The following is a 13,886-nucleotide window of genomic DNA, read 5'->3' as shown; positions in this document are numbered from 1 at the left end:
GACACACTTGTATTGAGGTATACCACTTAAGGCAAAAAGTACCACTTAAGGTCTTGTCAGACGACATTCTACCACATAAGTTCCAAATGTAAACACGAAGGACGGACGGAAAGGACGGACGGAAACCCATTTGTATATCCCCCCGCCAACTTCGTTGGGCGGGGATAAAAAAACCAATGTATTTGTCGTGATATGTAAGGCCATTCTTTTGATCAAAACTTAATAACCTTTCATCTCAACATGCTGCATGCCCAATATGAGTACCCTGGGTCTTTCGGTTATTGAGAAGAAGTATACGGACGGCGCTCTACGACGGACGAAGCATGACATTACTGAAGGTCATCTTGACCCTTCGGTATAGAAAAAATACAGATTATGCTAGAACACAAATCTCAATCAAATCTCAGTCTGTCTTGAGTGAAACGTGACAAGTCACAAAAAGAGAAATTTATCTTTTGTATTTAGGGACTAAATGTTAAATGCTTACATAACACAACGTAATGCTAAAACATACACAATGATAAAACAGACAAACAAAACCATTTGAATACCATAGAGCTGATAAAAACAAGGTCAATGACATATGATAAAATCAAGGTATAGGGTCGTACCTGTAAACGTAGACGGTTATGGACAGTAATGTGATAGGATAATTTCTTGTTCGTATGAAAAAATCAGGTGTGGCGTAATATTTAACCTGCAAACAGACCGTTATTATTGAGATTGACGACGGATAATGAAAGGAAATAGCGAATCCACGAAAGAAAATGATTGTTATGAGGAAGAACTAGAGATGACTCAGTTAAACTCTTTATGCCATGATGATGGCCCGTTCTCCGCTGATCAAGATGGAAAATCAAGCGTGGGGTCATGTGAAGTAAACCACAGTCATGCGAGGACAGACCACCGATTCCGAGAAATATTGATGTGCACTATATGTCTATATATAGCCAAATTTATGCAGGTAAGTATCAGATATAATGTTCACGTTTACAAAAAGTCTCATATAAAACCTAGAATTACAGGCATAGCAGTAACTTTAACATTTACGTCAGCTTTAATCAAAATACAAACGTCTATTATATGAGTCAACCATCTATGTAGGTATGGTGTTTTTAACGGCAAATCGATATAGTTCAACTATATCGTGACGCTACCCAATTTGGAACGCTACATGTACCCAAAATAGAACACCTTTAAATTAAGTGATACAGAAGTTTCCGTTTGCAATCAAAAATATTTATAACTGTCCTGAACAAAGATTAAGGTGCTAAATAGTAACTGTGAAAATTTTTAGATGTCATTATCTTTCCAGTTCCTTTTTATATGTATTTACAAACAAAAATAATGAAATTGTCAAAAAAAAAAAAAAAAAAAAAAAAAAACGGGAAAACGACGTCATTCGCCAACCCTAAAACATTTCAAAAGAAGAAAATGCACAATCGGAAATTTTTGACAGATATGTGACTTAAATAAACTAGAAAATGTTTGAGCTTTCCTTAAATGAAACTTTTTTTTTATGATTTCCATACATATTTTTATTCAAACTGTCTTTAGGGGGTTTTCCATTTAGGGTACTCGAACCTGTTGAAACACGGGGCTAGATAGGTCACGCTTAAAGCTCCCAATTTCAAATTATATGAACTGCTGATAAGTAAACAAATCATGAAAATTAAAACTGAAGGCATATATAAATAAGTGAGAAGTTAAATAAACAAGAGGCCCATGGGCTTTAGCGGTCATATAAACACTATACATTGACCTATCAGGCCCTTGAAATCAGTCGGTTATTTTATAAATTTGACTTTTGAATTGATGAAGAGTATGAGGTTCCATCAAATCTGTGAATTCAAAAGAAGTTTTTTTTTTAATTTTTAGTCATTTTGACCGCGTTTGGGGCCGCCCCACTGGTCCCTGGGGGTCACTTAGGAAGTATATGGATATGTTAAAATGCTATATTTCAGGGTAATGATTCTAACCAAGTTTGACTTATTTTCTATGAAAATTGAGCAAATAATGCTTATAAAAGGGTTTTTCCTAAATAAAATATAGTAAATTTTATCCCATCCCAGGGGAAAATCTGAGATCCAAAGGCTATGAAATTCACAATTTTTGAAAAAAGGCCTTAAGACTTTTTATCCTATGAAGAGTATCTGGTTCCGACCTTTTAACCTATAAAGAGTATCTTGTTCAATCAAATCTGTGAATTCAGAAAAAGGTTTTTAAAATGATAGTCATTTTGACCCCTTTGAGCCCCGCCCCTCTGCCCCGTGGGGTCGGCAGGACCAATATGTATATGATTTTAAAATAATTTGTCAGGCTAATAATTCTAACAAAGTTTGACTCATTTCCTATGAAAATTGAGCAAATAATGCTCATAAATGTGATTTTTCCTATATAAACTATAGTAAACTTGAACCCCTCACAAGGGGGAAACTTGAGACCCCATGGTCATATAATTCAGTTATTGTAAAAGACGTTAAGACCTTTCCATCAATGAAGAGTATTTTGATTCTACCATTTCTGAAATTTCAGAAGAAGATTTTTAGGTTACCTGAAACGAAGTCTCAAGTGACCTATTATATTGGCCTTCTGTCCGTCGTCGTCCGTCGTGCGTCGTATGGCGATAAACAATTTAATTTTTCGACTTCTTCTCCAAAAGTACTGAACCAAGTTAGTTGAAATTTTGCAGAAACCTTCCATAGCCAAAGGTCAACCAAAATTGTAAATTATATGGTCCCAGCCCCCCAGGGGCCTGAAGGGTGGGGCCAAAAGTGGTCAAATAGGCTAAAACTTCAAAAACTTTCTTCTGAAATTCCAGAAATGGTAGAATCAAATACTCTTCATAGATTGAAAGGTCTTGAGGTCATTTACAAAAATTGTGAATTATATGACCCTGGGGTATCACGTTCTCCCCCTGGGGAGAAGGGTCAAGTTTACTGTAGTTTATATAGGGAAAAGACATTTTTGAGCATTATTTGGTCATTTGTAATAGGAAATAAGTCAAAAGTTGTCAGAATTATCAGTATGAGATGGCCATTGAATCCTATTAACAATTTTTCAACGACTGACCCCCAGGGGCCTGAGGGGTGGAGCCAAAAGGGGTCAAATAGGCTAAAACTTCAAAAATATTCTTCTTGAATTCCAGAAATGGCAGAATCAAATATTCTTCATAGATTAACAGGTTTTGAGGTCCTTTACAAAAATTGTGAATTATATGACCCTGGAGTCTCACGTTCACCCCTGGGGAGGGGGTCAAGTTTACTATAGTTTATATAGGGAAAAACCATTTTGGAGCATTATTTGATCATTTGTGATAGGAAATTAGTCAAACTGGTTTAGAATTATTAGCTTGAAATAGTATTTTAACACCATATCCATATTGGTCCTGGCAGACTCCCAGGGACCAGAGGGGGCGGGGCCAAAATTGTTCAAAATGGTTAAAATTTCAAAAATCTTCTTCTGAATTCACAGGTTTGATGGAACCAAATAATCTTCACAGATTAAAAAGTGAAATTTATAAAATCACTGACACTGACTGACTTCTTAGTTTGGTTTTGATGTTTAACGTTGGCAAAGCAAATTGGAATTTTAAGCATAAGGTTTGGTAACATAATAAACTAACTATCAAAATGAAAAACAAAAAAATAAAAATTCTAATACGAAGGTTAAACTTTAAAGTTTATTCTAATTCGTAAATACTGTTTGTAGATTTGAACCAACTTTGCAATACTCTTTCTATATCAGCACTCGGGTGACCGTCAAGGCCTCTTGGGCCTCTTGTTGAAGTTTTAGCCTATTTGACACATTTTTTGCCCCAACCCTCAGGCCCCTGGGGTAAGTTGAGGAAAAATTGTTACAAGGATTCAATGGCCAATCATGCTGATAGTTCTGACTACATTTGACTTATTTATTATTTCAAATGACCAAATGATGCTCAAAAATGTCTTTTCCCTATATAAACTAAAGTAAACTTGACCCCTCTCCCCAGGGAGAGAACGTGAGACCTCAGGGCCATATAATTCACAATTCTTATAAAGGAATTTTAAGACCCATCCATCTATGAAGAGTATTTAATTCTACCATTTCTGGCATTTTAGAAGAAGAGTTTTGAAGTTTTAGCCTATTTGACCCCTTTTGCCCCTAACCCTCAGGCCCCTGGGGAGCTTGGACCATATAATTCACAATTTTGGTTTACCTTTGCCAATGGAAGGTTTCTGAAATTTTTTCAACAAATTTGGTTCGGAAGTTTTTGGAGAAGTCGAAAATGTAAATTGTTTATCGCCAGACGACGGACGACGACGGACAAAAGGCGATTAGAATAGGTCTCAGGTGACCTAAAAATCTGTAATCATACTCACGTTATGAATTTTTCACAATTGTATCTTCACAAAGTGTACCAATTTGTGTAGCGTCACGTTACAAAAAGACACAACACGAATATACGGCAGTCTCCTAAAATACGCACTGTCCACTATATACACGTTACACACCGCATACATGGGAGGCCTTACATGACCCTGAGTTAATTGATCAAACACACAAATAATTGTAATACGGCCTTCCGTGTATGCGGTGTGTTGCGTGTGCGAAGTACGAGGTGCGTGTTTTTGGAAGGCTGCAGTTTATTCGTATTGTGTCTTCTTGTATGGTGCTATATTACTTAAATCGCCGAAGACATCCCTCTCGGTCACTTTATACTGAAATCGGGCGAACCAGTTGTTCCACTCCCTTGATGCTGAGTGCTAAGCTGGAGCATAAACTACCTTTTATAGACTTTGGTGTGTCAAGGCCAGGGAACAGAACCAACCCAACGTCAAAGACATTGTCTTTCGAGACAAAATTACACGGATATAATTTTCCCAAAGGAAATATTTCTCATGAACAAACCCCTATATATTCATACATAATAAGCATATTATAAACATATTTGGGAAGAAAACGTTAAAAATTTAATTAATAACATAATTGTAATTTTAGGGATGGAGTCAAGCTTTATTTGGTCCGTCTTACATAGATTTAAGAATGATAAGCAGTACAGACCTCGCCTCTGGGTCATGGATCCTGACCTCGCGGTTCATTGGTTCAACGATAGGATCGACGATACAGGGAGTGTTGGCAGGTCGATGGAACAGCAAACTCGTATTTGGATCATCGATGATTGGCAGTTGCATCGCATTTGCTGTTATACCATGGTGTTCAAACCTCACGGCCATGATAACCGGGCATGTCGTTCTTGGGGTCGGACTTGGAATTTATGCATCAGGTACATTGGTATGAGACCATATACAATGTATGAACTGAAGTGTATAGTATTTTTTTGTTGTTGTTGTTTTTGCTAGTCTGCATAACTGCACTCACGTGCTGAGACAAATGAGATAGACATATCAGAGTATTAGGTTATTAACATATAAATTTTTTATAAAAAGTGATTAACACGTTACCCAAGTAAATATCGGTATGACTTATTTTTTCATTCCTTTTCTATTTTTGTAATATTTATATAATCCCGAAGTAGTAGATTTGAATCAGCATGTTAAGCTTACATTACATACCTGATCGCGTTAAATGAAGACGATGTTTTATCTTATTCTCTCATTCGGAATACCATAAAACTATTTTGGACAGGGTAATATACACAAAACTAACTATTGGTTTAGACAACTTCGTCTATTCAAATGTTGAAATATTTTACATTGTCATCATAAAATTTGATTCTTCGCAGCAATATTGATATTTCTTTCATCGATTTGGCTTCTAATTGTATTAGTTGGTGTCAGATTGTATTTCTGCTTGTATTTGCTTATCATAATCACATTGTTTCCCTTACGGTGAACAATATGGCATACATCTGTTATCGAATATTGGCAATTACTGATGTTATACCTACTTGTATGTCTCGCCATCTTATTTTCTCGCTTCGATACTCTCTGGTTAGTATAAACAGCAACTAATGATTTTGATATTCACTTCCGTTCATGCACTGCGATATCGGGCTACAGGGATATCAGACTCTGTCTGATGAACGAAAGCAGAACACATGTATATAAAAACTCATTTAACATCTTTTTTTTACTATCGAAGGTGGCTGCTTAGTAATTTTGTAGTCAGTTTTCCCAAAACCTTACACAGATCTAAATGGCGTTGAGAACTCATACCATATTTGCGAACACTACTCCACTTTCTTCCATACAAAACTTTCTTTTTTATCATTGTTAAAAATCCAAGATGGCCGCTTAGCAACCATATTCAATTCATTTGCTCCAAAGGTACACAGCGGATCTAAATGATACGGGGGATTGTTGTACCAACGTTTAGAACAAAACACAATTTTTCCTTTGGTACAAAGCTTTCAATTATTCTTATTTTTGAAATCCAAGATTGCCGCTCATCAGCAGCCATTTTGATTCTGGTTAGCTCAAAAAGTTATACAGCAGATTTAGGTGACACGGCGTATCATCCTATTAAATCAATCTTTAGCTTCCCCTTGCCCTTACGATGGCAAACCTTTATCTTAATTCGCAGATTTTTATATTTTGATTGAGCAAAATTTCAATTATTTAGTAAGTGGTGTACATATCTTATAACACGTCGATTTTGTTTTATCTATAGGTATATCTGCAGACATATACCGAATCTGGGGCAAGAAAAGCCGACTCATGCTTTTTGGAACTCAACTAATGATTTCACTTGGGAGTGCTTTGGCGCCGTTGGTATCTGCACCTTTCCTTGTTGATCACACTACCGAGTTACTGGATACATCTTCTGTCAATTACAATGGAACAGTAATGATCAGCACAAATCAATCTAGTACAGGAAATGCCCAATCAGAAATTTACATTCCGTTTTCAATCACATCAGTAATGACCTTGTTATCTGGACTGTTCTTTTTTGTATTGTATATAATCTGCGATAGAAAGAATGCTAGTGAAGTAAAAAAGGCATATGATGTAACACATCCTGTTAGAAAGATACCGAGACCACTCAAACTCTTCATTATCCAACTTTTCGGGGCGATATTTTTTATTCATGCCGGGGTAAATGAAGTCCTTCCGGGTTTCTTAGCAACATATTGCGTTGAACTATTTCACTGGTCTAAGAAAAACGGAGCTCTGATCTCATTCCTTTTTTTTCTTTTCAGCATGATTGCGCAAGTATTTGGTATTGCTATAAACAAATGGATCAATACCATAATATATACAACAATCAATTTTTGTATCGTGTTTCTATCAATTCTCGGAATGGTAATTATATCACTTCTTGAGCTTGATATGGTTGCATGGTTCTTAATGTCTGTTTTAGGGTTTGCAAAAGGCGTCTTATTTTCTATGATTTTCAGTTGGACTAACGACTATATTACGCCTGTAACAGGCAAGATATCTGGATTTTATTATATTTGCTTAATGATGGGAGCGACTATACATCCAATAATATTTGGCTATGTCATGGAAAATATTGGACTAATATGGGTTTTGTTATGTTCTCCTGATAGAATCCATAGTTATGATCGTCTTCGTCGTGATTGCAATTATTGCAACGCGATATGTGGTGAATCATTTTGGACGTCCAATAGAAAAAACTGTAAACTTCAACGATGATGATAATAAGCAGTAAAGAGACATATTCCATTATCAAATAAAGAAATGCCAGAACCTTAATCACTTTGGATAATTGTTTGATTAACTTAACTTCCTTTTAACAGTCAGGGTCATGTAAGGACGACCTCCTAAGTATGTGATGTGTTACGTATATGAAGTGCGGGATGTGTGTTTTGGGTTTTATACATGTATTTGTGTTGTACCTTCTTATATAGTGAAGCTCTTGCCCTTTTTATAGTGCTTTATCACTGAAGCATGCCGCCGAAGACGCCAAGCAACACATCCCACCCGGTTACATTTTACTGACAAAGGGCGAACCAGTCGTCCCACTCCAAGTATGCTGAGGCGAGAGCCGAATAGGAGCAGACTCTACCACTTTTTTAGACTGTGTTAGACATGTTGTGTCTCGACCAAGGGACAGTACCCAGATCCTACCTAACAGGGCTCTCAACTGAAAAGTGAGGCAGTGTCAAAGGAGACGTTAGGAAGAAAAGATACGATCCTATTTAGGCGCCTTTTGCGATCATGCAATAGGGGCAGCAGGTACAATTCTAACGTTCTATATGCAGGCATGCTTCAGTAGGACTATAAAAAAGGACAAAAGTTCCATCATACATTAAAAGACAACACGAATATATCGCACTTGGTATGTTCTGCTCCGACTTAGCGCACAGTAGGAAGGGAGTGAGACTACTAGTTTGCTTATTGTCAGTATTATGTGACCGTATGGTTTTGGTTTACCATCTTTAATGTCCAGGTAACAGGCAATATTCATTTAGTCTCATTGTTATAATATCAATCTTTGGCGTTTTAGTGCGATATCTCACGAAAGCATGCATAGACTATGGTGTGTCCCGGCCAGGGGACAGGACCCAGGGCCTTAGCTAAAAGCCAAAGGTGGGAGACTTTAGGACGAAAATCAATTAGAAAGGAAATATGTCCTTTTTGTCGCTTTTTAGAAATAATGGAAATTGGAAATATAATGAAATGAATATAAGTACGCATCAGATGTTCAATGTTCAATCGTAAAATGCATTCCTTTGAGAAGTATTACACTGTGAAAATCGTCGGTTTGGCAAATTTATACTCAACATTTGAATTGTCTATAGGGCAACATGTCCAAAAGATATAATATGAACCGGAAGTAAATAAATATTTACTTATTACGTACCTGAAGCATGTTCAATCGTAAAATGCTTTAATTCACGGAAAATTGACTGACTGAAACGTGATTGTTCACAATCGTAACACGTGACAATAGCGGACACATTTTTTGCAGGGTTAATAACGAGAATAAATCAATTAACCGTTGAAATCATAACATATGCAAACAAATATGAGGTATTTGTAATATCAATAATGTATATATGCAAGAAATGTGTACCGAAAATGATAAAACGATGCTATGAATGACTATTAAAAGTATGTCGATCGGTCAACAGGTGGAACGTATTTCCCGGGGGTCTGTCAAACAATGTCGCCGTATTTTCAGTGAAATACATGTACAATTTGCAAGTTTATACACATTCTATGACTGGCGAGGAAATAGCATAACGTGACTGATAGACTCTATATTTCATATCCTATAGATCCGATAAACACGCGTGTTTAATACTCTGCTAAAGCGTGTGTCTTATTTTAAAATGTACTACAAATCTACTGCGAGCGACCAAAACTAGGCCATCGTATGAAGTCGCATTTCGACCGCAAAACACGCTTATAAAACAGAAAAATGCATCACGAAAATCCCATTCTATTTGTGAACTGCAAAAATATCAAGTAGTAATATGATAATATTCCATGTTTGCATATTACAGAGTTAGTTCCGATGCGGGCAGGTATCGATTGTTACGTCATTATTCTGTGATCGCAATTCACATCGTTTTCTCCTAAAAGTATGACATTACGCTCGCAAATACATGACGTCAGAATCAATACCTACCCACAAGGACAGATAACTCTGTAAAAATGCAAATACGGAATTATCAGGTTGGTGACATGGCTATCGGTCGTTTATCAGGCGAACTGTCAATACCGGTGTCATATAAAATTTTGACCCCCCATTAAATATTGACCCGGGTCAATATTTTATGCATAAAATATATTGACCCCCCCCCCCATAAAATATTGATCCCCCCTTTATGCAGTATAATTATTGATATACTGCACCCTAAATATATACATTGTAGTCCTGAGAAGTAAATATCATCAGTACCTATGGGTTTGCTCAGGTAATACACAAGGTGTCAAACTTACCTGTAAGTGTGGGGATGACCCCCTGGGGCTACAAGTGTATACCTACATGTATATGTAGGCCTGAGTGCCCTATAGGCCTACCCCATGTATCATTAAAGGTGATAAGTTAAATGTATGGATTGATTATAAGTATAATCATGGGACTATTAATACATTTTTTGTTGAATTATTATGTTGTTTTTAAAATGAAGTTATTTATATATATACAGTAGATATAATATACAAAGTATATACATTTTCTGTATAGCTGGGACGTACAGTAAAGGAAAAAAACAAAGATTAAATAAAGGTGTTAATTTGTTAAATGAAAACAGAAAAAAATAAATGTTAATTCATATAAAAACATTATAATTTAATTATGACAACATGTTAATTTTTAAACATACATCATGTATACATGTACTACTATACATATGTATTTATATGCAGGGTAGATAAGTACATATATGTAATATTATCTTTTATTTCTTCCAAAATTGGAAGATTATATATACATAAAGAATGACATTAAACATGAAAACAATACACAAAAACAGCAAATAGAACAAGTAGCTAGATGAGTATTTTATAAGTCGATCGAGATACATAATGTTTATGAGATATAAATATGTTAGATAAGTATTTTATGGGTAGAGATATACATGGGATAGGTCAATATTTCATGGGTAGAGATATAGGAGATATTGATAGGGTGGGTCAATATTTTATGAGTAGAGATATAGGAGATATAAAAGGGGTGGGTTAATATTTTATGGGTAGGGTAGAGATATAGGAGATATAGATAGAGTGTGTCAATATTTTATGGTAGAGATATAGGAGATATAGATAGAGTGGGTCAATATTTTATGGGTAGAGATATAGGAAATATAGATAGGGTGGGTCAATATTTTATGGGTAGAGATTTAGATAGGGTGGGTCAATATTTTATGGATAGAGATATTGGAGATATAGAGAGAGTGGGTCAATATTTTATGGGTAGAGATATTGGAGAAAAATAGGGTGGGTCAGTATATTTTATGGAGAATTTAGATAAGGTGGGTCAATATTTTATGGGTTAGAGATATTGGTGATATAGATAGGGTGGGTCAATATTTTTATGGGCGGGGATAAAGGAGATATAGATAGGTCAAATATTTTTATGGTGGGATCAATAGGGAGATATATATAGAGTGGGTACAATATTTTTATGGGTAGAGATATAGGAGATATACATAGAGTGGGTCAATATTTTATGGTAGAGATAATAAAGGAGATATAGATAGGGTGGGTCAATATTTTATGGGTGGGGATATAAAGGGAGATATAGATAGGTGGGTCAATATTTTATGGGTAATAGATATAGGAGATATAGATAGAGTGGGTCAATATTTTATGGGTTAGAGATATAGGAGATATAATTAGGGGTGGGTCAATATCTTTATGGGTGGGGATAAAGGAGATATAGATAGGGTGGGTCAATATTTTATGGGTACAGATATAGGAGATATAGATAGAGTGTGTCAATATTTTATGTGGGTAGAGATATTGGAGATATAGATAAGGTAAGTCATTATTTGATTGGTAGAGATCTATGGAGATATAGATAGGGTGGGTCAATATTTTATTGATAGAGATCTAGGAGTGAGTTATAAGATAGGGTGGGTAAATATTTTATGGGTAGAGATATAGGAGATATGGATAGGAGTAGGTCAATATTTTTTATGGATAGAGATATAGGAGATATAGATAGGGTGGGTCAATATTTTATGGATAGAAATATTGGTTGATATATATAACAATGGGTCGGTCAATATTTTATGGGTAGAGATATTGGAGATATAGATAGGGTGGGTCAATATTTTATGGGGTAGAGATATTGGAGATATAGAGTAGAGTGTAGTTTGTCAATATTTTATGGGTAGAGATATTGGAGATATAGATAGGGTGGGTCAATATTTTATGGGTAGAGATATAGGGAAGATATATAGATAGGGTGGGTCAATATTTTATGGGTGGGGATAAAGGAGATATAGAAGATAGGGTGGGTCAATATTTTATGGGTATAGATATAGGAGATATATAGATAGAGTGTGTCAATATTTTATGGGTAGAGATATTGGAGATATAGATATGGGTGGGTCAATATTTTATGGGTGGGGGATATTGGAGAGATATAGATAGAGTGTGTCAATATTTTATGGGTAGAGATATTGGAGATATAGATAGGGTGGGTCAATATTTTATGGGTGGGGATAAAGGAGATATAGATAGGGTGGGTCAATATTTTATGGGTAGATATATTGGAGATATAGATAGAGTGGTAGTTGTCAAATTTTATGGGTAGAGATATTGGAGATATAGATCTAGGGTGGGTCAATATTTTATGTGTGGGATAAATGAGATATAGATAGGGGTGGGTCAATATTTTATGGGTATAGATATAGGAGATATAGATAGAGTGGGTCAATATTTTATGGGGTAGAGATATAGGAGATATAGATAGGGTGGGTCAATATTTTATGGGTGGGGATAAGGGGAGATATAGTTAGGGGTGGGTCAATATTTTATGGGTATAGATATAGGAGATATAGATAGTGTGTGTCAATATTTTTGATGGGTAGGAGATATTGGAGATATAAAAAGGGTGGCTCAATATTTTTATTGGGATAGATATAAGAGATATAGATGATGTGTGTCAATATTTTATGGTTAGAGATATGGGAGATATAGATAGAGTGTGTCAATATTTTATTGGTAGAGATCTAGGAGATACAGATAGGGTGGGTCAATATTTTATGGGTAGAGATATAGGAGATATGGATAGGGTGGGTCAATATTTTATGGATAGAAATTATTGGTGATATATAAAGGGTGGGTCAATATTTTATGGGTAGAAGATATAGGAGATAAAGATAGGGTGCGTGGGTCAATATTTTATGGATAGAGATATAGGAGATATAGATAGAGTGGGTCAATATTTTAATGGGTATAGATATAGGAGATATAGATAGAGTGGGTCAAAATTTTATGGGTATAGATATAGGAGATATAGATAGAGTGGGTCAATATTTTATCGGTAGAGATATAGGAGATATTGATAGGGTGGGTCAATATTTTATGGATAGAAGATATTAGAGATAAAGATAGGGTGGGTCAATTATTTAATTGGTAGAGATATTGGTTGATATAGATAGGATGGGTTAATATTTTAAGGATAGAGATATAGGAGATAGAGATAGGGTGGGGTCAATATTTTATGGGTGGGGATAAAGGAGATATAGATAGGGTGGGTCATTATTTTATGGGTACAGATATAGGAGATATAGATTGAGTGGGTCAATATTTAATCGGGCTAGAGATATTGGAGATATAGATAGGGTGGGTTCAATATTTTATGGGTATAGATATAGGAGATATAGATAGGGTGGGTCAATATTTTATGGGTAGAGATATATGAGTTATAGATAGAGTGGGTCATTATTTCATGATGGTAGAGATATAGGTAGGTCAATATTTTATGGTAGTTATATTTAGACAAGTGGTAGTAGGTATATAAGACAGATGGTAGTTATATAGACAGGTGTTTGTTATAGACAGGATGTAGTTTTTATAGACAGGTGGGTTAGTTATATAGGACAGGAGGTTGATATAGACAGGTAGTAGTTATAGACAGGTGGTAGTTATAGACAGGTTGTAGTTATATAGAAAGGTGGTAGTTATACGACAGGAGGTAAATTATATAGACAGGTGGTAGTTATAGTGAACAGGTGGTAGTTAGATATAGACAGGTGGTTTATTTTAGGTATATACATAGGTTGGTAGTTACATAGACAGGTGTTAGTTACATAGACAGGAGGTAGTTATATAGACAGGTGGTAATTACATACGACAGGTGGTAGTTATATAGACAGGTGGTAGTACATAGACAGGTGTTAGTTACATAGACAGGAGGTAGTTACATAGACAGGTGGTAGGCATATAGATAGGTGGTAGTTACATAGACAGGAAGTAGTTACATAGACAGGGAGGTAGTTATATAGACAGGTGGTAGGC

At 35.5% G+C, this 13,886-nt stretch overlaps 1 protein-coding gene across 1 annotated transcript; it reads left to right on the top strand.

Moving 5' to 3' along the window:
• Positions 1–173: 173 nt before the first annotated feature.
• LOC138312088 (sodium-dependent glucose transporter 1-like) lies at positions 174–6,816 on the top strand. Its single transcript, XM_069253146.1, has 3 exons — positions 174–964; positions 4,981–5,274; positions 6,613–6,816. Exons 1-3 carry the CDS (start codon positions 737–739, stop codon positions 6,679–6,681), a joined length of 591 nt encoding a protein of 196 aa, XP_069109247.1. The 5' UTR covers positions 174–736; the 3' UTR covers positions 6,682–6,816.
• The last annotated feature ends 7,070 nt before the right edge of the window (positions 6,817–13,886 follow it).

The sequence above is a fragment of the Argopecten irradians genome, unplaced genomic scaffold (genome assembly GCF_041381155.1).
Source record: "Argopecten irradians isolate NY unplaced genomic scaffold, Ai_NY scaffold_0202, whole genome shotgun sequence".
NCBI lineage: Eukaryota > Metazoa > Mollusca > Bivalvia > Pectinida > Pectinidae > Argopecten > Argopecten irradians.
Note: the sequence above shows the minus strand (reverse complement) of the source record. Positions and strands in the feature narration are given on the sequence as shown.